This window comes from Saccopteryx bilineata, chromosome 5 (assembly GCF_036850765.1).
Source record: "Saccopteryx bilineata isolate mSacBil1 chromosome 5, mSacBil1_pri_phased_curated, whole genome shotgun sequence".
Lineage (NCBI taxonomy): Eukaryota > Metazoa > Chordata > Mammalia > Chiroptera > Emballonuridae > Saccopteryx > Saccopteryx bilineata.
In genome coordinates, this window is record NC_089494.1 from 195,507,356 (window position 1) to 195,532,439 (window position 25,084).

Below are 25,084 nucleotides of genomic sequence, written 5' to 3' on the forward strand. Positions count from 1 at the left end.
GCTTAGGTTTTCTGATTCTTCCAGATTGATTTTTGGAAGATTGTAAGTTTCAAGAAATTTGTCCATTTCATTTAGGTTGTCTAGCTTTTTGGCATACAGTTCTTCATAGTATTTTCTTAAAATCTTTTTTATTTCTGTTGTGCCAGTTGTTATTTCTCCTCTCTCATTTCTAATTTTATTTATTTGAGGCCTCTCTCTCTTTTTCTTGAGGAATCTAGTTAAAGGTTCATCAATCTTGTTTACCTTTTCAAAGAACCAGCTCCTAGTTTCATTGATCCTCTGTATTGTTTCTTTAGCCTCTATGTCATTTATTTCTGCTCTGATCTTTATTATTTCCTTCCTTCTACTACATTTGGGCTTTTCTTGCTCTTCTTTTTCTAATTCTTTTAGATGCAGGGTTAAGTTGTTTATTTGAGCTTTTTCTAGTTTTTTAAAGTGTGCCTGTAGTGCTATGAACTTCCCTCTTAGTACTGCTTTTGCTGTGTCCCATAAATTTTGAGTTGTTGTATGCCCATTGACATTCGTTTCTAGGAATTTTTTTATTTCTTCCTTGATCTCATTCTTAATCCATTCGTTATTTAACAACCTGCTATTTAGTTTCCATGTGTTTGAGAATTTTTGAGCTTTTCTGTTGTGGTTCATTTCTAGTTTCATGCCATTGTGATTGGAGAATGTGCTTGATATGATTTCAGTCTTCTTTTTTTTTTTTTTTTTTTTTTTTTTTTTTTTTTTTTTTTTTTTTTTTTTTTGATTTCAGTCTTCTTAAATTTGTTGAGAGCACTTTTGTGCCCTAACATGTGGTCTATCCTAGAGAATGTACCATGAGCACTTGAAAAAAATGTATATTCTGCTGCTTTAGGGTGAAAGGTTCTGAAGATATCTATTAAATCGAGTTGATCTAGTGTTTCCAGTAAGTGTGCTGTTTCTTTGTTAATTTTCTTTCTTGAGGATCTATCTAGTGACATTAGTGGGGTATTGACATCCCCTACTATTATAGTATTGCTGTTGATCTCGCCCTTTAAATCCATCAAAGTCTGCTCTATATATTTGGGTGCTCCTATATTAAGTGCAAAGATATTTATAATAGTTATATCTTCCTGTTGAATTACTCCCTTTATCATTATGCAATGGCCTTCTTTATCTCTTACTATATCCTTTGTTTTAAAGTTTAATTTGTCTAATATAAGTATTGCCATCCCAGCTTTTTTTTCATTTCCATTTGCATGAAATGTTTTTTTTCCATCCTTTTACCTTCAATCTATGTGTATCTTTTGTTCTAAGTTATGTCTCTTGTAGACAGCATATGTATGGGTCCTGTTTTCTTATCCACGCAGCTACCCTATGTCTTTTGATTGGATCATTTAATCCATTTACATTTAAGGTTATTATTAATATGTAGTTGTTTATTGCCATTTTCTTCTTTAAAGGTGTATTCTTTTTTGCTATATTCTTTTCCCACATTGATCTGTTTACAACAGGCTTCTTAACATTTTCTAGCATTGGTTTGGTTGTAATGAATTCCTTGAGTTGTTTTTTGTCTGGGAAGCTTTTATTTCTCCTTTGATTTTAAATGATAGCCTTGCTGTATAAAGTAGTCTTGGTTGTAGATTCTTGTTCTGCATTACTTTGAATATTTCTTGCCATTCCCTTCTGGCTTCAAGTATTTCTGTTGAGAAGTCAGATATCATTCTTATGGGGGCTCCTTTGTAGGTGATAGCTTTGTTTTCTCTTACAGCTTTTAATATTTTCTCTTATTTGCTTAGCTTTGGTATTTTAATTATGATGTGTCTTGGTGTAGGTTTCTTTGGGTTTCTCTTTAATGGAGTCCTCTGTGCTTCTTGGATTGTGAGAGTTTCTCTTGCATTAATTTAGGGAAGTTTTCAGCTATGATATGATTGAACAAAGTCTCTATTCCTTGTTCTTTTTCTTCTTCTTCAGGAACCCCTATGATGCAGATGTTTTTTCTCTTCATGTTGTCACAGAACTCTCTAAGAGTTTCCTCTGACTTTTTGAGTGTCTTTTGTCTTTTCTTTTCTGCCTTCATGCCTTCATTCCAGTTGTCCTCCAACTCGCTGATTCGATCCTCAGCTCTATCTATTCTGTTTTTAATTCCTTCCATTGTGGTCTTTATTTCTGCTATTTTATTTGTCATCTCCGTCTGATTCTTTTTTATACTTGCTATTTCTTTATTTAGGTGTTCATAATGACCATCCATTGTTGTTCTAAGATCCCTAAGCATCCTTACAATCATTATTTTGAACTCCGCACTGGAAGTTTGATTATTTTCATATCACTCAGTTCATCTCCTGAAAGTGTCTCTTGTGGTTTCATTTGGATTGCACTTCTTTGTCTTCTCATTGTCTGTTTTTTTTCGGTTTATTTGTAGAGTTGGTTGAGTCTAGGCTTGGTGTTGTCTGCCTCCAATTTTCAGTTGTGTTATTTCTAGTTCTTCTTGGGTTGGTATCAGTTGTTATCTGTAATCCACTTTTGGATTTGGGCAGGTTTGAAGTCTTGATTTGTTTGTTTTCTTAACAGGTGATAGTCTTGTTTACTGATCTCAGCAGGGGGCTTCCTTGAAACTGTATCCAGGAATGCGATGGGTGTAACCTGAGATTCTGAAGGCCTCTTTAACCAATTGTTCTCTCTGGGGGCAGGGTGTTTTTCTCAGCTTCAGTAGGGGGAGGTGTATCTCAGATCTCCATAGAGACCTTAGTTCCTGCCCCTCCTTCCTACTTCTTGTTTTCAGCTGTGTCTTTTTGTGCTGATTGGAGCTGGATAGATGTCTGGAGATCTCTGATCTGGAAGCAATTCAGCTCTATTTTGTGAAAGGTTCAGTCCTTCTCCCAGCTATGGCCGCATCCAGCATGGATGAGTCAGCTTTTTTAGGTCCTCTCCTTCATTCCTTAGCCCCTCACAGTCTGTCCCTCTCTCTTTCCTTTCCACTTGGGAAATAAGCTGGTCTTTTCAACACACCTCGCTCCCTGGTCACCAGGCAAGTGGCTGTGAGCAGTAGTTTCTGCTCTTCTCCCTTGTGTGAGATCCCCTCAGGGCTCTCAGCCTCACCCCCCCCTCCATTTCTGTAAGCAGGGGAGATTCAGGCGCTCCCTACCAGGTTTGTTGTGGCTTCTTCTTTGCTCCTTGGTATTTGAGAGCTGTTCTTGTAATTCAGAGTTATTTTTTCATGCCAATTTTTCCTAAATTGATTTGTATTCCAGTTTGGTGGTGAGAGCTGGGCATCTGGGCGTCTGCCTACTCTGCTGCCATCTTCTCCGATCTCAATTCCATGTATTTTAAACAATAGTTTTACTGAAATTGTTCTGATATGTACTGACCGTATGCTTAAACAGACTATACTCAATGACATGTGATTGTCAGATATTGTGAAGTAGTTATTTTGATGTGGCTGTTTTGTATCAAGACAATATTATGCCACCTAAACAATATACCTCTCAGCTTGTTTTTATTATTAAGAAATGTGCAAATCGACATTGCTCATCCTGGGGAGACAGTAGGTGACAGTGGGGAGCTTGAGGATGAAGGAAGGGTCCTGAGGGTCTGGGAAAATGCTTTGGCATGTTAATTTGAAAGCATGACAGCATCTTCAATTCAACTGCATAAAATATCCTGTTTTTCTCATAGCTTAGGGGCAATGATCTGAACAACAGTTTTCTTCTTGTGCTAGAGATGAGGATACAGGTACAAATTATGTTGATCAAGGGCCAAATAACTTTGCTTGACTCTAATAATTTACATGTAACCTGATGAAATTCAGTTCTGGCTGAGGAACCCTCAGAATGACACACTAATGTTCCACAGGGATACTGACAGGCCTCCTCCTTCTGACTGCCTTTCTGTTTGACATTAGAGGCTTGTTTTGGTCTCTCAAGTCAGAAAATCTGAGAGCATCCCAATTCCATGTGACCTTTAATAATGATGTGACCTTTGGCAAGAAAGCCATTTGTGTTTCATGTTTCTTATCATTAAAATAAGCATAGTAAGAGTTGCTACCTCATAGAATTCTTGTGATAGTTAAATGAGATCATGAAATTCTATAAAATGCATTGCACTTACACATGTGAAAGGTTTAAATAGGCTATTTGCCACTTCCCCTTCAGTCCAGCACATTGCAGCCCCATCAAAATAATGATATCTCTATTAATAGAAGCTAACTTTTATTTGGAACACAATTTATAACAGACACATTGTAACTTTAGGGCCCATCTACTAAGAAGCTTATTTACTCAAAGAACCATAAAAATATTGACTGAGATACTCTTGAACTACTAGACCTTAATTTACAGTGACTTCAGGGAGAAAGGTTGGGGAGTAATAGAATGGAGTGACCATAAAAATAAGTAGAAGATTAGCCAGTTTAATAATGTAGTCGATTTTACATAGTTCCTCATAATAATCCCTGTATTTGCAAATTAAATAATCTTATCTTGGCTTACCTTTTAAAGTAATATTTAAAAATAAAGCTGCATATTTGTCAATGGTTATGGTTTTGTTAGCCATGTACCTCTTGAGCTGTAAACAATAGAGCAAAGTGATGAGACTGACTGCAAAAGGGAGAAAGATGAGAAACACCAACTCAGAATTGTGGCACTTCAGTTGTTCATTAATTGCTTCTCATACATCCCTTGACTGGGGAGCTCTAGCCAAGCCAGTGACACTTGCTCAAGCCAGCGACCATCTGCTCAAGCCAGCGACTCTAGGCTTCAAGCAAGAAACCTATGGGCTCACACCAGTGACCATGGGATGATGTCTACAATCCCGTGCTCAAGCTAGTGACCCCTGATCAAGCCAGATGAGCCCATGCTCAAGCCAGCTACCTCAGGGCCTCTAACCTAGGTCCTCAGCATCAGAAGTAGATGCTGTATTCACTGTGCCACAACTGGTCAAGCTACCCTCATACTGCTTAATAATATGTATTTCTTTTTCTTTTTCTTTTTAAGGTGAAGGCAGAAATCGGAGATGTTAGTATTCTAATAAATAACGCTGGTGTAGTCTATACATCAGATTTGTTTGCTACACAAGACCCTCAAATTGAAAAGACTTTTGAAGTTAATGTACTTGCACATTTCTGGGTAAGTATGATTTCTTTTACAAAAACATTTTCTTTTGTAGGGCTCAAAGATTAAGTTTAAAAAGGAGCTTTCTGTAGACACAAAGACACATCACCTCAGTGCTAACATTTTCTCCAGGTACCAAGGATAATATACGAAAAGATCATTTTTCATGCTACAACCAACTCTCATCAATTATTCTTCCTCTGCCCTCAAAAAATTAATAATAATAATAAATAACAATAAATTTTAGGTTTTATGTATACATTAATTCTGAGCTTGATTCTCATATCTCTGTGTCTCCTTAGAGATGAAGGAGAGCGTAGGGGTCATCTGAGTCATCATCTGTGATTCCGTAGAAGGAGAACCCAGTTTGCCTTCAGAGTCACATGAGACTCAGTCCTCCCGTTATATCCTGGCCCTAGATGTAAACTTTGTTATGAAACTCACCATTCAAGGTCTTAAACACATACAAATACACACACACACACACACACACGAGTTTCTGAGGATTCTAAATTTTGCCGAAATAGTCAGTTCCTGAAAGGGTCCTTGAAAGTTTTCTTGGATTGGGTTTGGTATGAGTAATCTCAAAAGAATATTGGCGTTGGTTGATGAAAATGTAATATTATGCTATGTTAACATGCTCGAGTTACTGACATGTGTCTTTATATTTTCCTGACATGAGCTTACCTATTTTTTGCCTCTATTTGAATGTGGGGTATTGTCTTACTGTGTTTCTGAATCCCATCATATAATATGTTCTCAATAAATATTTATTGCATGAATTATTCAGAAGATTGCTGTTCACTTCAATATTTTAATGACCTAACCAAACATTTTTTTAACAATTTCATATTAAGATACAAGACATCATTAATAAAAGGTAAAGGAACAGTGAACTTATGTTCACAATTTAAATGAAATGAATTATTAAAGTTTTTAGTATCCATCATTTACTTTCATTTTTCTAATTTGGGCATCCTTTCCAGTTGCTTTATATTGCCATATTTGGCAATTAATATAGTTGGGTTTTTTTAATGCCAGAAACAATGGTAAAAAAATATACTTTTGTTTCAAAATATGCCCAGTAGGTCCGTGAATCAGAAATAAAATCTTTTATTCTGTTTTATAAAAATGATTTCTAGACTACAAAGGCATTTCTTCCAGCAATGATGAAAAATAATCATGGCCATATTGTCACTGTGGCTTCAGCAGCTGGGCATAGTGTGATCCCCTTTTTAATAGCTTATTGGTAAGTGGACATGTGTTTTTTCACTCTTTTGCATGCTTAGCTTTTATTTTTTTAATTTATTGATTTTAGAGAGAGAGGAAGGAAGAAAGAATCATCGATTTGTTGTTCTACCCATTCATGCACTTATTAGTTGATTCTTGTATGTGCCCTGACCAGGACTGAACCCACAACCTTGGCATATCAGGAACTTGCTGCAGCCTACTGAGCTACCTAGTCAGGGTCTATGCTTATCTTCATTTGCATAAAGTCTCTTGTGCAACAGCGTTATCACCCACTAATTCCATCCTATGTTGATTGTTGTAGATGTGGCTGTAGGGAAATTGTCCAATTAGATGCCTCCTTCAAGCATTTCTTATGTCTTTTAGCAGAAAGGAATTACAAAAGAAGAGCAATACCATGAACAGAAGTTAATAATTGTTTTGAATAAAATAATATGGCAATAATACTTTAAGATAGAGAGTATAATCTAGGACTCTAAACATTACAAGCATTCAAACAATAGAATTGTGAAAATAATTGTAATTGTTATTTATTTAATAATCAACATTATTTTAATAGTCAAAGAACTTATTATAGCAAGCAAGGCACAGTAATGGTATGCTCTATGTACACTGTAAAGAATTGATCAGCGAGGCCATTGTAGCCAAGGTGATCCTACTGGTTGCACACACCCTAACAGTCCTTGGCTGTTTCTGGAGTTTAGCAAATAATCACCTTTAAAACTTGAGTTATGATTGTGCAAATAAATATGCGTATAAATCATGCTCAAATTTGTCTTCCACCATTGTGCTCTTTTGGAATTAATTATCTCAATTCCAGAAACAATATAGATATAGTTGTATATGTAGCTATAGAGAATTTGTATAAGTATATAGACATAGGCATGGGCAGGTAACTTGTTTATAATATATATATTTGTCTTGCATTTAAAAAGTTTGCAAGGATATATACCAAACCATTTATATAACCACGCCTAGAGATTGGTTATTCTTATGTAATGGCAATAAAAATTTTTATTTTGTCCTTTTTGTTTATCCATATTTTCTTTCTTTCTGAACCTATATTTGATTTATAATAGTTTAAAAATAAATATAGACATGGATTGAGTTTTTACAAAAGAATAAAATAACTGCTGATGCAGTCACAGAAGAGACCTATAGTGTCCAGGTTGTATCTTATCTCTTTCTGAGCCAGTATAAATTAGGCACTTAGCCCCTTACCATCAAGAGCTAATAAAATTTTACATTTCTTTACCTTGCTTGATGAAAAGTAGTTGCAGGTACTGTTGCTAGGCTCCTACATGGCATTCCACTGCTGTGCCAAATTCTGTCTGAGCGCCCAGGCAAGCAAAGGGGACTAGAGAATTGAAAGGGCTGTCTACTTGTTGCTCTTCCTCCTCCTCATGTCATCGTAAATATATAGTCGTTTTGATTATACTCCATTGAGGTTTACAGTGATAATCAAGACAGAATGTGCTTTGTGTGAGAAAATAATTCATTTTGGTGACTAGTGATGGTGTTTTCAACATGAGTAAATGTTTTCACCAAGTACAGTCAAAGCAGGAGGAACAGACGCAGTCTACACCACACAATTCAGGGGGGCGCCGTTCACATTCAAGTCCTTTTAGACTTTGATTTTCCAGCATATGGCAGTCAGTTAGTGAGAAGAAGCATGGGCTTTTCTGATTCATGCAAAGGCACCAGTTGGGCTAAAAGGGTTAAAATTACACAAGTGTTTGCATACTTCCAGCTTTGGGACAGATCTGTGGTTTGCTTGCCCTCAGAGAACTGTTTGGACCTTCAGCTCTCACTGACTGGAGCTGTTGCAGTCTGTGATGATTCTTTTTTATTTTTACAGAGACAGAGAGAGGGATAGATAGGGACAGACAGACAGGAATGGAGAGAGATGAGTAGCATCAATCATTAGTTTTTTGTTGTGACACCTTAGTTGTTCATTGATTGTTTTCTCATATGTGCCTTGACCGAGGGGCTACAGCAGACTGAGTAACCCCTTGCTCGAGCCAGCGACCTTGGGCTCAAGCTGGTGAGCCTTGTTCAAACCAGATGAGCCTGTGCTCAAGCTGGCGACCTTGGGATCTTGAACCTGGGTCCTCGGCATCCCAGTCCATCGCTCTATCCACTGCATCACTGCCTGGTTAGGCTGTGATGATTCTTAGTGACCACAATTATGCTCAATTCAGTTGACTCTGCTTTTTGTTCCATATCTGATCAATGGCAAAGCTTTCCCAGGGACACACTGAAGATTTCACCTAGCAGAAGGCAATGCTCATCAGTTGTGGTTAATAACAAATGGACAATTAAATAAGATGCTGCTTCTTAAAACAATCTTTTTATTGAAGTATAACATACATTTATTAAATGCAGAAATCATGAATGTACAGCTCAATGAGTTACTGCAAGTGGACACATCTTTCAACTCACCATGCAGGTCAAAAAAATAGAGCATTATAAAACCCCCAAAGCTCCTTTCGGAACTCTTCCTAACCACCAATCCCTCTTTCCTTCCCAAAGGTAGCTCCTATATTGACTTGTAACACCATTGATTAATTTTGCCTAGTTTTGGACTTTATGTACATGAAATCACACTATGTAAGATTTATCCGTGTTGCTGTTGGTAACTATAGTTCAATTATTTTCATGCATACATGGTATTGCATCACATGATCAAACAATAATTTATTGTCCATCCTACTGCTGATAAACATTTTGGTCATTTACTAGATGTGATTACTATGAATAATGATGTTCTGACTCTTGAATCAGTCACTTATTAATCTTATGTGACCTTTGGCAAGTTACTCAGCTTCTCTGGGTGTCATTTTCCTCGTCTATATCATAATGCTAACATAACAACTGACTAATTCATCAGGGTGCTATAAAGTTTGAATTACATAATGTAATGCACTTAACATAAAATCTGGAGTCCTGTCAGTGTTTGATAACAAGAGGATACATATTGAATTTATGTTCCAAATCCACTACCCTCTATTTGCACAAAATGATAAGGCCCCACCTCATTTTAGCTTCCAAACTGCTTTTCCCTGGCCTAACTCCTCAAACTGCCTGAGGTAGTTTGGAGCCATCTGGATGCTTACCTGCGGCATAGTCACCTCGTGACCGTCCTCTTTGCCAACTCTCCAGGCCGTTTACCTCTGTTTCTGCTCTGCTGGCCCTCTGGCTCTTCTACTATTTATTGGCAACGCAATTCAAGGGGAAAGAAATGAGCATTTATTAAATGAACATTTACTATATGTTTGTCAATTAGTCTTCTCAATGAAGTATTATTATCACCCCATTTTACAGAGAAAGAAACTAATATTCAAAGAAGTAAAACAACTGCTCCAGGGTTGTGTAATTATGGAGTTTATCCCTAGCTGCATAGCTGAGTTTATTAGAGCACCATCCCAAAGTACGGAGATTGCCAGTTCAATCCTCAGTCAGGGCACATACAGGAACAGATCGATGTTCCTGTCTCTCTCTTTCTCTCTCCCTCTCTTTCCCCCTTATTCTCTCTCTAAAATCAATAAAATAAACATTTAAAAATATTTTATTTAATCCTCTTCTTTCAAAAAAGGTATAGACTTCATGCACTGTAAAATAACATCCACCTAATGTTGGCAAAATCCATGCAAAAAGCTCCCAAGGATTATTTTATTTTGTTTTGTCCTTGTGTCAACCCTTAAGATTGGCATTTACTTGTATCCTCGTTTTATAGTCGATGTCATTCATATAGCTAGTATGATGGAGCCAAGATTCAAACTCCAGCACTTGAATTGCAGAGCCTGTCCTCTTGCCCACTGTGCCCAGCCTCCTCTGCATACTGGAGCGTACATGGGGAGGCTGGCCGCACTTTGTGACCGAACAGTTGAAAATGTGGCTAATGTGCTCTAAGTATAAACTACAGATCAGATTTTGAAGGCAATGTAAAAAAAAAGAATGCAAAATATCTCATCAGTCATTTTTAAAATATTGATTGCATGCTGAAATTAGTATAATTTGAATATTAGAATAAATTAAATAAATCCTTAAATTTAATATTTAAAAAACAGATTAATATCCTAGTGGAATTAATCATACATGCTCTGGCTCCTATTTGTTGGAATGAAATAAAAAGGCAACCTAGACTAACCTGTTTTCCCCTGTAATCCAGCCCTCAGCTGTCGTCAGGAGTTGCCGCAGTCATAGTAAAAGAATCTATTACAGCTCTAATCACCTATATGAGGGGAAAAAATGTCAATATCTATTGGATTTACACCTCAACATTTTAATGATTAATGTGAAAATAGATGCAAGATGAAAAAACTGAATTCATGGAGAGGCAGGTTAATCTTTTGATTCTGTTCTTTTGCTGCTTGCTAACTATTATGTCTACAAGTATCTGGCTTTTAAAAATAAACCATTTTGACCTGACCTGTGGTGGCACAGTGGATAAAGCATTGAATTGGAATGCTAAGGTTGCTGGTTCAAATCCCTGGGCTCACCCCATCAAGGTACATACAAGAAGCAGCAATTATGAGTTAATGCTTCCCTTTCCTCCCTACCTCTCTGCCTTTCTCTCTCTCCTCTCCCTAAAACCAGTAAGTCAAATCTTAAAAAAAAAAAAAGTTAAAAATAAATCAATTGGGTGCCAGAAAACTGGCTAATTTATCCTGTCAATTCAAATAACCAATTAGTAGCATGCAAGTTAGCAGCATGGCAAAATTGGGTCCCGATCAATCTCTGGAATCAAGAATAGAAAATTTGATATAATGTTACAAAGTGCAGAAGAAATCCACTCCTTGGTAGCTTTCATTTGTCTCAACAAATTCACCCAGAAGTTCAAAAATACAAAATTCTTTAAATATACTCAGATCTTTAACTCTGAGTTTTCATATAGTCCCACATTTTTGGTTCACTTAAGAAAAATCAGGAAATACACTTTCATAAAAGAAAAAAGAAAATTAACTGATAATTTCACCATATAGAAATAACCTTGGTAAACATTTGTTGTAATCTTTTAGGACATTTAAATGCAGATTTAGAATCATGCATTGAAAAATATTTGCCTACGTAATCTTGCTTTTTAAATTTCTTAAATGTATATTTTGTATGTTAATAAATATATATATGCCACATAATTTTCAAATCCTTTATGGTATGCCACTATATATATGTGCCACTATTTATTTAATTTATCCATTATCATGGGTAAGTTATTTGTCTGGACTCTTTCGGTTGCAAGCCACAAAATTTCAACTGGCCCAGGCCAAAAAAAGGACTTTTTTTTGCCTCTGTGATTCAAGTCTCAGGCAAGCCTTCCCTCTCTGTTGCCAAGACAGCTACTAGCAGTTCCAAATTAACATCCATTCAACTCCAAGCCAAGCAGGTTGGGACTTCCCAGTAATGCCTTCAAATGTTCTCTAGGTTACCGGCCCAACTCAGATCCAACCACTGAGTGGTAGGGGGAGAAGGGGTGTTACCTGGCAAAGTCAGAGTGGCATTGCCAGAATAAGGGAATATGAATGCCAATGAGCAAAACCAACAGCTGTCCACTATAGACATTTAAAATTGTTCCCACAAACAACAACAACAAAATAAAAAAGTCATTGAGGCAGGCAACAGATTGGGGATTAACAGAGGAGGAGTAGATGGCAGAAGGGTGAAACGAGTGAAGGGGGTCAGTTGTGTGGTGACAGATGGAAACTAGATTTTTGGCTGTGAGCACGATGTAGTCTATGCAGATATTGAATGATGAAAGAGTATAATTTAATATTTCATAATAAACTTACATAATATGTTATAAACCATTGCCACCTCAGTTAATTTAGTAAATTAAATATTGTTCTTAACTGTTTGTCTTTATAGACTATGTACCCCAGGGACTATCCTTGAATAAATCTTTAGAAACATGATTGATTATTTTCTCTGGATATATACCCTAAAGAACAATTACTAGATCTAAGAGCATGGCATATTTTAATGAACTTAATACTTTTTGCCAAATTGCCTTCAAAAAAGGCTACCAATTAACCTGTGCTGTGAAAAATAGAGAGCTGTAGAAACTTCTCTCTCTTTTTCTTTTTAAGCTTAGACATAAAGCTTAAAAAGAAATGATTGCTTATTCAATTATAAAAAATAGAATAGTCTGTACATTGAAAGACAACTCAAACAAAAATGTCCTCATATCCTTACCAGTAGTGCTAGACAAAAATTCTATCTTGTTTTATTTTGTAATTTATGTTAATTACACCTGAAATAAAATATTTTATTATGCATATATCCATTGGTATTATTTCATGCAGTTTTTGCTGATGTCCTTTAGCATTTCTTCATTGGAGTATTGTCTTATTTATTTACTAATGTTTTATATATTAACCCTTATCCTTGTCTTATATGTTGCAAATATATATATTTTACCAGTTTATTTGCCTCTAAACTTGGTTAGGAGCCAATTAAGTTGAGAGTTTATCATGTAGAGGGCTGCTTTATTGCCCATATTTAAAGCGTGATTCTACCACTCTGTGTTATGAGCAAATTTCTATAACATGCCCTGTGCTTCAGTTTCATTTTTGGTAAATAAGGATCACTATTATAGTATCTCATTTCATGGAGATGTTGAGAGGATTAAATGAAATAATGCCTCTGAATAACTGAGGACAGTGTCTGGCATGTGTTAAATAATCACAGGTATGATTATTTTTGTTTGTTTTATTTTTCAAGGTACAGAAGATTTACTTTATCCATAATTGAACCTAGCAATTTTTATTTTTACACCTTCAATATCTAAGTTTTTTAAAAAGGGGGTGAAAGAACTTTCTTTTTTTATAATAATTTTATTTTTTTAATGGGGGGACATCAATAAATCAGGATACATATATTCAAAGACAACATATCCAGGTTATCTTGTCATTTAATCATGTTACATAACCATCACCCAAAGTCAGATTGTCCTCTGTCACCTTCTATCTAGTTGTGTTTTTTTTGTTTTTGTTTTTTTGTATTTTTCTGAAGCTGGAAACGGGGAGAGATAGTCAGACAGACTCCAGCATGCGCCCGACCGGGATCCACCCGGCATGCCCACCAGGGGCGAGGCTCTGCCCACCAGGTGGCGATGCTCTGCCCCTCCAGGGCGTCGCTCTGCCGCGACCAGAGCCAATCCAGTGCCTGGGGCAGAGGCCAAGGAGCCATCCCCAGCGCCCGGGCCATCTTTGCTCCAATGGAGCCTTGGCTGCGGGAGGGAAAGAGAGAGACAGAGAGGAAGGAGGGGGGGTGGAGAAGCAAATGGGTGCTTCTCCTATGTGCCCTGGCCGGGAATCGAACCAGGGTCCCCGGCACGCCAGGCCGACGCTCTACCGCTGAGCCAACTGGCCAGGGCAGGGATAACTAGTTTTCTTTGTGCCCCTCCCCCTCCCCCTTTCCCTCTCCCTCTACCCCCTGCCCCCATAACCACAACACTCTTATCAATGTCTCTTAGTCTCACTTTTATGTCCCACCTATGTATGGAATAATGCAGTTACTATTTTTTTCTGATTTACTAATTTCACTTCATATAATGTTATCAAGATCTCACCATGTTGCTGTAAATGATCCGATGTCATCATTTCTTATGGCTGAGTAGTATTCCATAGTGTATATGTGCCACATCTTCTTTATCCAGTCATCTATTGACGGGCTTTTTGGTTGTTTCCATGTCCTGGCCACTGTGAACAATGCTGCACTGAACATGGGGCTGCATGTGTCTTTCCGTATCAATATTTCTGAGTTTTGGGGGTTTATACCCAGTAGAGGAATTGCTGGGTCATAAGGTAGTTCTATTTTCAGTTTTTTGAGGAACCACCATACTTTCTTCCATAATGGTTGTACTACTTTACATTCCCACCAACAGTGGATGAGGGTTCCTTTTTCTCCACAGCCTCTCCAACATTTGCTATTACCTGTCTTGTTAATAATAGCTAATCTAACAGGTGTGAGGTGGTATCTCATTGCAGTTTTGATTTGCATTTCTCTAATAGCTAAAGAAGATGAGCATCTTTTCATATATCTGTTGGCCATTTGTATTTCTTCCTGGGAGAAGTGTCTGTTCATGTCCACTTCCCATTTTTTATTGGATTGATTGTTTGTTTGTTGTTGAGTTTTATGAGTTCTTTGTATATTTTCGATATTAGGCCCTTATCTGAGCTGTTGTTTGAAAATATCATTTCCCATTTAGTTGGCTGTATGTTTGTTATCAGTTTCTCTTGCTGAGCAAAAACTTCTTAGTCTGATGTAGTCCCATTCATTAATTTTTGCCTTCACTTCTCTTGCCTTTGGAGTCAAATTCATAAAATGCTCTTTAAAACCCAGGTCCATGAGTTTAGTACCTAAGTCTTCTTCTATGTACTTTATTGTTTCAGGTCTTATGTTTAGATCTTTGATCCATTTTGAGTTAATTTTTGTACAGGGGGAGAGACTGTAGTCCAGTTTCATTCTTTTGCATGTGGCTTTCCAGTTTTCCTAGCACCATTTATTGAAGAGGCTTTCTTTTCTCCATTGTGTGTGGTTGGCCCCTTTATCAAAAATTATTTGACTATATATATGTGGTTTTATTTCTGGGTTTTCTATTCTGTTCCATTGGTCTGAGTGTCTATTTTTCTGCCAATACCATGCTGTTTTGATTGTCGTGGCCCTATAATAGAGTTTGAAGTCAGGTATTGTAATGCCCCCAGCTTCATTCTTTTTCTTTAGGATTGCTTTGGCTATTCGGGGTTTTTTATAGTTCCATATAAATCTGATGATTTTTTGCTCCATTTCTTTAAAAAATGTCATTGGAATTTTGATGTGAATAACATTAAATTTGTATATTGCTTTGGGTAATATGCCCATCTTGATTATATTTATTCTTCCTAACCAAGAACAAGGAATATTCTGCCATCTCAATATATCTTTTTCGATTTCCCTTAAAAATTGTTTATAGTTTTCATTATATAGGTCCTTTACATTCTTTGTTATGTTTATTCCTAAGTATTTTATTTTTTTGTTGTTGTTGCAATTGTGAAGGGGATTATTCTTTTGAGTTCGTTCTCAAATGTTTCATTGTTGGCATATAGAAAGGCTATTGACTTCTGTATGTTAATTTTGTATCCTGCGACCTTACTGTATTGGCTTATTGTTTCTAGTAGTCTTTTTGTGGATTCTTTGGGGTTTTCAATGTATAGGATCATATCATCTCCAAAAAGTGATACCTTTATTTCTTCTTTTCCAATATGGATGCTTTTTATTTCTTTGTCTTGTTTGATTGCTCTGGCTAGAACCTCTAGTACCACATTAAATAAGAGTGGAGAGAGTGGACAACCCTGTCTTGTTCCTGATTTAAGGAGAAAAGCCTTCAGTTTTGTGCCATTTAATATGATGTTAGCTGATGGTTTATCATATATGGCCTTTATCATGTTGAGATATTTTCCTTCTATACCCATTTTGTTGAGAGTCTTAAACATAAAATTGTGTTGTATTTTATTGAAAGCTTTTTCTGTGTCTATTGATAAGATCATGTGGGTTTTTGTTCTTTGTTTATCTGACCTGGTGTATTACGTTAACCGTTTTACATATGTTGAACCATTCTTGAGATTCTGAGATGAATCCCATTTGATCATGATGTATTATTTTTTTAATATGTTGTTGTATTCGATTTGCTAGTAGTTTGTTTAGTATTTTAGCTTCCGTATTCATTAGAGATATTGGTCTGTAGTTTTCTTTTTTTGAGCCATCATTGCCTGGTTTTGGTATGAGGGTTATGTTGGCCTCATAAAATGTGTTTTGAAGTATTGCTTCTTCTTCAACTTTTTGGAAGACTTTCAGTAGAATAGGAACAAAATCTTCTTTGAATGTTTGATAAAATTTGCTGGTATAGCCGTCTGGGCCTGGACTTTTATTTTGGGGGAGGTTTTTAATGTTTTTTTCTATTTCTTCTCTACTAATAGGTCTGTTTAGGCTTTCTGCTTCTTCTTGACTCAGTCTAGGAAGATTGTATTGTTCTAGGAATTTATCCATTTCTTCTACATTGTTGAATTTAGTGGCATAAAGTTTTTCATAGTATTCTACAATAATTCTTTTTATATCTATGGTGTCCATGGTGATTTCTCCTCTTTCATTTTGGATTTTGTTTATATGAGTTATTTCTTTTTTTTTCCTTGGTAAGTCTTGCGAAGGGTTTTTCAATTTTGTTGATCTTTTCAAAGAACCAGCTCCTTGTTCTATTAATTTTTTCTATACTTTTTCTGTTCTCTATTTCATTTATTTCCGCTCTGATTTTTATAATCTCCTTTCTTCGGCTTGTTTTGGGTTGTCTTTGTTCTTCTTTTCCTAGTTCCTTAAGGTGTGAAGTTAAGTGGTTCACTTGGGCTCTCTCTTGTTTGTTCATATATGCCTGAAGTGATATGAACTTCCCTCTTATCACTGCTTTTGCTGCATCCCATAGATTCTGATATGTTGTATTGTCATTTTCATTAGTCTGTATATATCTTTTGATCTCTGTGCTTATTTCTTCTTTGACCAATTCATTTTCTAAAAGTATGTTGTTTAGTTTCCATATTTTTGTGGGATTTTTTTCCTCTTTTATGCAGTTGAATTCTAGTTTCAAGGCTTTATGATCAGAAAATATGCTTGGTACAACTTCGATTTTTCTGAATTTGCTGATGTTGTTTTTGTGGCCCAACATATGGTCAATTCTTGAGAATGATCCATGTACACTGGAGAAAAATGTATAGTCAGTCACTTTGGGATGAAATGTCCTATAGATGTCTATCAAATCCAGGTGCTCTAGTGTTTTAAGGCCACCATATCTTTGTTGTTTCTCTGTTTGAATGACCGATCTAGAGCCGTCAGCAGTGTATTGAGGTATCCAAGTATGATTTTATTTTTGTCAGTTTTTGTTTTAAGGTAATAAGTAGCTTTCTTATATATTTTGGTGCTCTTTGGTTTGGTGCATATATATTAAGAATTGTTATGTCTTCTTGATTCAGTGTCCCCTTAGCCATTATAAAATGGCCGTTTTTGTCTCTGAGTACTTTTTTTGTCTTGTAGTCAGCATTATTAGATATGAGTATTGCTACACCTGCTTTTTTTTGGGTGTTGTTTGCTTGGAGTATTGTTTTCCAGCCTTTCACTTTGAATTTGTTTTTATCCTTGTTGCTTAGATGTGTTTCTTGTAGGCAGCATATAGTTGGATTTTCTTTTTTAATCCATTCTGCTACTCTGTGTCTTTTTATTGGTAAGTTTAATCCATTTACATTTAGTGTAATTATTGACACTTGTGGGTTCCCTACTGCCATTTTATAAATTGCTTTCTGTTAGTTTTGTATCTAGTTTGATTCTTCTTTTTTGTTTTTCTATCATTTGTTTTTGTTTGTTTGTGTTCCATACTTCTTTCCTCTGTTGCTACCTTTTTTAAGTCAAGTGTTTTTGTGGTGGTTTTTTTAAGGGTGATTACCATTAAGTAATGAAAAGGGTACCTACCATATTCATTGCAGTATCCTATCTTATAAGTATTTCTGCACTTCATCATCCTTTGCTACTATTAATCTCCATCCTCTCCCCGCTTTCTTTTTGTTGTTGTCACAGTTTAAGTTTTGTTTTATTGTGTTCTTGGTGGAGCTGTTACTTGTGGTGTTGTTTTCTTTTGTTCTTTGAATCTGGTTGGAAAACCCCCCTTAGTATTTCCTGGAGTGGGGGCTTTCTGTTGATAAATTCTCTCATCTTTTCTGTATTTGTGAATGTTTTTATATCTCCTTCATACTTGAAGTATAGCTTTGATGGGTATAGTATTCTTGGCTGAAAGTTCCTCTCTTTCAGTGCTTTAAATATTGGGGTCCACTCTCTTCTAGCTTGTAGAGTTTCTGCTGAGAAATCTGATGATAATCTAATAGGCCTTCCTTGATATGTTGTACTCTTCTTTTCCCTGGCTGCCTTGAGAATTTTTTCTTTGTCATTGGTTTGTGTCATCTTATTATGATGTGCCTTGGAGTGGGTTTGTTGGGGTTAAGAAAACTTGGTGTTCTGTTTGCTTCTTGAATTTGAGGCTTTAGTTCCTTCCACAGGCTTGGGAAGTTCTCGTCTATTATTTGTTTGAGTATATTCTCCATTCCATTTTCTTTCTCTTCTCCCTCTGATATACCTATTATTCTTATGTTATTCTTTCTGATGGAGTCAGACAATTCCTGTAGGGCTTTCTCATTTTTTATTATTTTTGAGTCTCTTTCTTCTTCTCTCTGTTGTGCCTCAAGTTGTTTGTCTTCTATTTCACTAATCCTATCTTCAATCTGGGCTGTTCTGTTAGCTAAGCTTGTTACCTCGTTTTTCAGCTCGTGAATTGAGTTTTTCATTTCTGTTTGATTTGTTTTTATAGTTTCAATTTCCTTGGTAATATATTCTTTGTGTTCATTGAGTTGTTTTCTGATCTCCCTAAATTGCCTTTCTGTGTTTTCTTGTATATCTCTGAGTATTTTTAAGATTTCTATTTTAAATTCTCTGTCATTTAGCTCCAAGGCTTCCAATATGTTAAGTCTTTTCTCCATATATTTTTCCACATCTATTTGTGTTACCTCTCTTTCTTTTGTATCCATAATATTTGATTTCCTCTTTCTTATCAGCATCTGAGGGTGGTCTTATTGATAGCACTAATTAGAATTAATAAAGGGTAAAAAGAAGAAAAAAAAAAAGGAAAACACCCCACAAAAAAAAACAGTAATAATTTATTATTTCCCCCTTTTTTTCTCTCTTCTCTTTCCTTCCTCTCCCCTCCTCAGGGAAATATCGTGCCTATAATGGAGGGCCTGATTTGGGGTGAAGAGTTCAAGGGGCAAAAAAAAAGGGAGTAGGGACCTACTAAATGCAAAAAAAAAAAAAAAAGGAAGAAAATCTTAGACAAGCATAAGATGATTTGCTTGTAAGTGATGGTCAACTAAGAGATATAATGAGAGGGATAAGAGAGAACCAGAAAAAGGGACCAAAAAAGAATAATAAAGAAGAAAAAATAAAAATAATAAGTAAAAATCTGTTGTATTAAGTGGAGCGAAGACTAAATACAATGGAGACCTTGGGTTGGGAGGACCCAAATGCCACAAAAATAAACAAACTAGGAAAAAAAATAAAAACAAAAGCAAAAAAGAGAAATAAAGCCAAAAAAAAAAAAAGCCTTGAGTCCCAAATTAACTAATTTGTTCGTGATTGAGGATTATATGGGAGGAAAGTAAAATGAGAAAAGAAAAAACGAATAGAAAGAAAAAAACAAGAAAAAGAGAAAAATGAAGGAAGAAATAAAATAGGAAGAGAAAAAAACAAAATAAAGCAAGACAAAAAAATAGAAAACAACAAAAGAGGGGAGAGTGAGAGTTAAGTGTTTTGGAGTATAACCTTAAAGGAGGGTGAGGATGAAGAAGAAAAATAAAATGCAACACTCATGGGTAGTGTAGTTCAAGAAAGGGAAGCATAAGATGGGCAGAGAATAGAAGGACCGAGGTGGAGGAAATAAAGGCAAAAAGATAGAAGAAACAAACAACAACAACAACAAAAAATTAGTGGATCAAGTTGTAAAGTCTGTGGGTTTTTCTTGATTTTGAGAGGTTAACTTCTTCCTTTTTCTTTTCTCTCCCTCTTCCTGGTCGGTGACTCTGTACCCCAGGCTCTGCCCCTGTGTCACTCTTAGGTAGGGATTTGCAGTTGATGGGATTCTATGGCAATGTCATATAATTGGCTTTAGTCTTGCTGGAAGTAAAGGCTTGTTGGCGTTTGCAGGGTCCAACGATGAGAGAGTTTGCTTTCCTGGATTCTCTCTCCTAGTCCCCCCTTTCTGAATTAGCAGTCTGGTGATCCAGCTATAAGGCTGCAACTGCTTCTGCCTGGGGAGTAAGAGGCTCAAAGAGCTGGGAAATCCCCACTCTATCCCCACTCAGTGCAAGGCTTTGGGAAAGGCTCTGAGAGTCAGGGCCTCCAGTTTAATCAGGCGGGGGTGGGAGTCAATTGTTGTCAAGGTGACTGTTCAGCGCCTATCATTTAGTTGGACCTCTCAACCCAGGCTTTCCACGCTTTGTAGCCTGTTTTTGCAGGGAAGAAGAGGCACTAGTCTCTGCTTACGACTAGTGTAGTATAGACCTTATTATCTGCCAAGTCCTTCTTGTTAGCGTTTATCCCTTAATATGGAGGCTCTATCAATCAGAAGTTGCCCCCGCCCCTTTAGCGAGAGGCACTAAAAAATATCACGCCTCTTGTCTTGGATCGCTGAACTGAGAGAGATCTTATCAATTAGAACCGAGGATGCGCAGATTTTATGGGTTAAGCTAATTTCAGTGATTGGGTCGTAGCTGTGCTTCCGAAGGTATTTTAGGCTGCCTGCGCGTGCCCCTCCCCCAACGCTTGATTGTTAGCTTGAATGGCTGGGTGAGGTGCCCCGCCCACGGAGAGAATTTCCCAAGCCTCTCCCGCTCGCCCTGCCGCTGGCGGCTGGACCGCACCAGGCACAGGATAATGGAGCCCCCTGGGTGTGCGGGCCAGCAGGGCGCCCTGGGCACGTGGAATGCCCAAGGCATGCGCGCGAATGGGGCGCTCCGGGCACCGGGGGCCAGCGACCCCCACTTGCAGTGTGCGGGCCGCTGGGAACATCAGCGGTGCTCAACCGGACCGGGCGCGCGTGCGGCCTCTCGCAGCGGCTCGCGGGGGCTCGTGGCAGCCGCTCGCGGTGGCGGTTCGCGGTGGCCGCTCGCGGCGGCGGCTTGCGGGGGCTCGCGGCGGCTTGCGGTGGCTCGCGGTGGCGGCTCGCGTCGGCCGCTTGCGGCGGCTCGCGGTTCCCAAGTATATGGGCTGACTCACCACAGGCGCACTTCCTTGCGGTTTGAAAGAACGTCCCTGTGGTAGATTCCTCCACACCCTCGTCTCTCAGATTCAAGTGATAACAGTCCTTTCGCTATCAGTTTGTGTGGAACTCCGGAATGCTCCGAGGATAAATTTTTCTGTTTCTAGTTGATAAATTTGTTGTGATTTAGGGGAGAGCTGTCAGACGCGCTGCTCACAGCGCCATTTCCGTGACGTCCAGGATTTCTATTTTAAATTGTTTGTCATTTAACTCCAAGGTTTCCAATATATTAAATCTTTTCTCCATAGATTTTTCCTCATCTATCTGTGTTACCTTTCTTTTGTATCCATGATATTTGATTTTCTTAGCCTTAATGGCATCTGAGAGTGGTTTTGTTGATGATATTAATGAGATTTAATAAAGAATAAAAAGTTAAAAAAATAATAAATCAAAGAGTTTTTTTTAATTAATAATTAAATAAAGAAAAATAAAATTAATATTATAAAAGGGAAATTATTCTCCTCCTTCTTTTTTCATCTCCTCTCCTCTCCCCTCTTTCTTGAGAAAATCTTGTGGTGAACTGTGAATTATACTGTACTAAATAGAACAAACAATGCCTGTACTGGAGGGCCTGAATTAGGGAGAAGTAATAAAGGGGGGAAAAAGAAAAGAAAAAAAGGGGGTATGTACCCACAAAAAGCATATAAGTAAAAAATTTGTGTCAAGAATAAAATGATTTGCTTTTAGGTGTTGGTTGACTAAGAGTTATGATGAGAGAAATAAGAGGGAAACAGGAAAATCGGGGACAAATTAAAAAATTATTGTATTTAGTGGTACAAGAACCAGATAAAATGTAGAGCCAGGGATGGGAGCACTGCTAGTGAGATAAAAAGGTGAATTAAAAAAAAAACCAAAATGCCACAAACATTAGTTTGAGTCCCAGATAAGATAATTTGTTCGTTATTCAGGTTTGAATGAGAGGAGACATAAAGGAGAAAGGAAGAAACTAATATAGAGGGAGAAAAGAAAGAGAAAGAGAGAAAAAAGAGGGAACCACTAAAAGAAGAAAAAAGAATAAAAGAGGAGAGAGAGAGAGAGTTAAGGGTTTTGGAGTGCAACCCTCATAGAGAGAAAGGAAGAGGAAAGAAAAGATAATGGGAGATGTATCACTTATGGGTAGTGTAGTTCAAGGAGAGGAGAGGGTAAGACCAGCTGAGAGTTAAACGACCAAATTGGAGGAGGAAAAAAAAAATCAAGAATGAAGATAAGAGAAACATATGAACAAATATAATAAAATAGGATAGGCTATAAAATCTGCAGATTATTCTTGATTTTGAGAGGTTATCTTCTTGCTTTTTCTTTTCTCTCCCTCTTCCTGGTCGGTGACTCTGTACCCCGGGTTCTGCCCCTTTGGCACACCCAGGTAGAGGTTTGCAGTTGATAAGTCTCTATGGCGATGTCATGTATTGTGCTTCAGTCTCGTTGGCAGTCGAGGCTCATTATCATTTATAGCCTCCGACAGTGAGAGAGTCCGTGTTCCTGGAGCCTCTCTCCTAGTCTTTCCTTACTCAATTAGTAGCCTGATGATCCAGGTATGGCGTTGCTGCTGCCTCTGCCTGGATAGTAAGAGGTTCAAAGAGCTGGCAACTCCCTACTCTATTCCCACACAGCACAGGGCTCTGGGTAAGGTTCAGTCAGTTAGAGCTGCTAGCATAATCAGGTGGGGCTTCTGCCCACTCAAAGACCTCTGGCTCTGCTACTCTGTCCGGTAACACGGGCGGGCGCCCACTCCCGGGGTGTTTGGAGGAAACTCTCACTCACTATCTGTGCACAAACCAGGATACCAGACCAGCAGTCTCACACTCTGAGTGAAATTCCTGCCCTAATAGAAAAGTTCCAGCGTTGGAATTGGCTCTTGCTCTCTCTACATGTGTGTCTTTTTCAGGGCACTGGGGCAGCCTAGAGATTCCGCTTTTGGCTCACACAAAGGCCCCTGACTCTGCCCCTCTGTGGAATAACATGGGCACCCACTGCCGAGGCACTCAGAGGAATCTCTCACTCACTATTTGCATGCACAGACCATGATATCAAGCCGGCCACCTCACTCTCTGAGTGAAACCCTCACCCGCATGGCACAGTTTCAGTGTTGGAATTGGCTCTCGCTCCCTCCCCGTGCACAGCTTTTTCAGGGCACTGGGGCAGCCTGGAGATTCTGCTTCTGGCCCACTCAGAGGCCTCTGAATCTGCCCCTCTGTGGGATAACACGGGCTTCCACTCGTGAGGTGCTCGGAGGAATCTCTTGCCCACTCTACGTGTGCGCAGACCAAGATATCAGGCCAGCCGCCTCACAGTTTGAGTGAAACCCCCACCCACACGGAAAAGTTCCAGCATTAGAATTGGCTCTCGCTCCCTCCCCGTGCATGGCTTTCTCAGGGCGCTGGGGCTGCCCAGAGATTCCGATTTTGGCCCACACAAAGGCCTCTGACTCTGCCTCTCTGTGGGATAACACGGGCACCCACTCCCGGGGATTTCGAAGGAATCTCTCGCCCACTATTTGCGCGCGCTGACCAGGTGATCAGGGAAAATGGCTGCTTCACTTGTCTTTCTTTGTCTGGGTTTGGCACGAGTGTTAGCTTGTTTTGCCTGGGTTGCCACAGGCACAGTTTTTCCTCAGCTTGGATCTCCGTGCCACAGCCTGGTTTGGCCGTTTTTGCTGCGGCCTGGATCTGTTCACCCCCTTTGCCTGCCTTAGTTTCTATACTCTCAGTTCCCAGTGAAAGCAGCTCTATTTAGGTTAGTGAGGAAGGCGGAGCATTTCTTACTCCCTATTTCCTTCAGGGTTTGATTATATATTTAGCCAATTTTTTGCTCGACCATACCTTCAGATGTATTGCAAAACATCTGGAGGCTCCAAGGATAGGTTTTTCTGTTTCTGGTTGAAGATCTTGTTGAGTTTTGGGGGAGATTTATTGGTATAGCTTCCTACTGCGCCATTACTCTGATGTCATCTTCCCAACCTCCTCTGAAAGAACTTTCTTTTCCACTGCTTTGTATCTTCTAAAGCACAGTTTAACTGGCAAGAATTTACAGATACTTTGTATAATTGCTAATCCATACAGGTGTATAGAACAGTCTATCTCATAATGCCATTGAATTGCACTTTAAAATGGTTAAAATTTCAAATTTTGTTATACATATTTTCACATAAATTTAAAAATATTAATCATGTATATTCTAAAAACCATTGAATTGTACACTTCAAATGGGCCAATTATATGTCTCTTTTTTACTTGAATTTATTTATTTGCAATTTATATCTCAATAATGTTATTATTATTTTTTTGTGTGTATTTTTCTGAAGTTGGAAACGGGGAGGTAGTCAGACATACTCCTTGTTCAAAATAATTTTTTTGAGGGTAATATTTTTCCTCTTGTTGTATGTGAGTATTGAATGCAGGTGGTTCTTTGTGTATATGGTTATTACTTCAGGCTGGTTGGCTCTATAGGTCAATTTTTTTTTTTTGTATTTTTTTGAAGTTTGAAACGGGGAAGCAGTCAGTGCCCCACATGCGCCGACCGGAATCCACCCAGCACACCCACCAGGGAGAGATGCTCTGCCCATCTAGGGCATCGCTCTACCACAATCAGAACCATTCTACCGCCTGAGGCAGAGGCCTCAGAGCCATCCTCAGTGCCCGGGCAAATTTTGCTCCAATGGAGCCTTGGCTGCGGGAGGGGAAGAGAGAGACAGAGAGGAAGGAGAAGGGGAGGGGTGAAGAAGCAGATGGGCACTTCTCCTGTGTGCCCTGGCCAGGAATCGAACCCGGAACTCCTGCATGCCAGGCCGATGCTCTACCACTTAGCCATCCAGCCAGGGCTTCAATAATGTTATTTTTTTTAAACACCTAATTGGAAGTATAATGTCCACTTAAAATATGATTAA

General features: G+C 38.2%; 1 protein-coding gene across 1 annotated transcript in view; it reads left to right on the forward strand.

Annotated features, from left to right (window-relative positions):
• LOC136306610 (estradiol 17-beta-dehydrogenase 11-like) overlaps nucleotides 1-25,084 on the forward strand; it is a 179,036-nt gene that overhangs the window by 9,303 nt on the left and 144,649 nt on the right. The window contains exons 3-4 of the mRNA XM_066233076.1: nucleotides 4,956-5,087; nucleotides 6,215-6,321. Of these exons, the coding sequence (XP_066089173.1) occupies nucleotides 4,956-5,087; nucleotides 6,215-6,321 (239 nt within the window). The remainder of the gene's footprint in view (nucleotides 1-4,955; nucleotides 5,088-6,214; nucleotides 6,322-25,084) is intronic.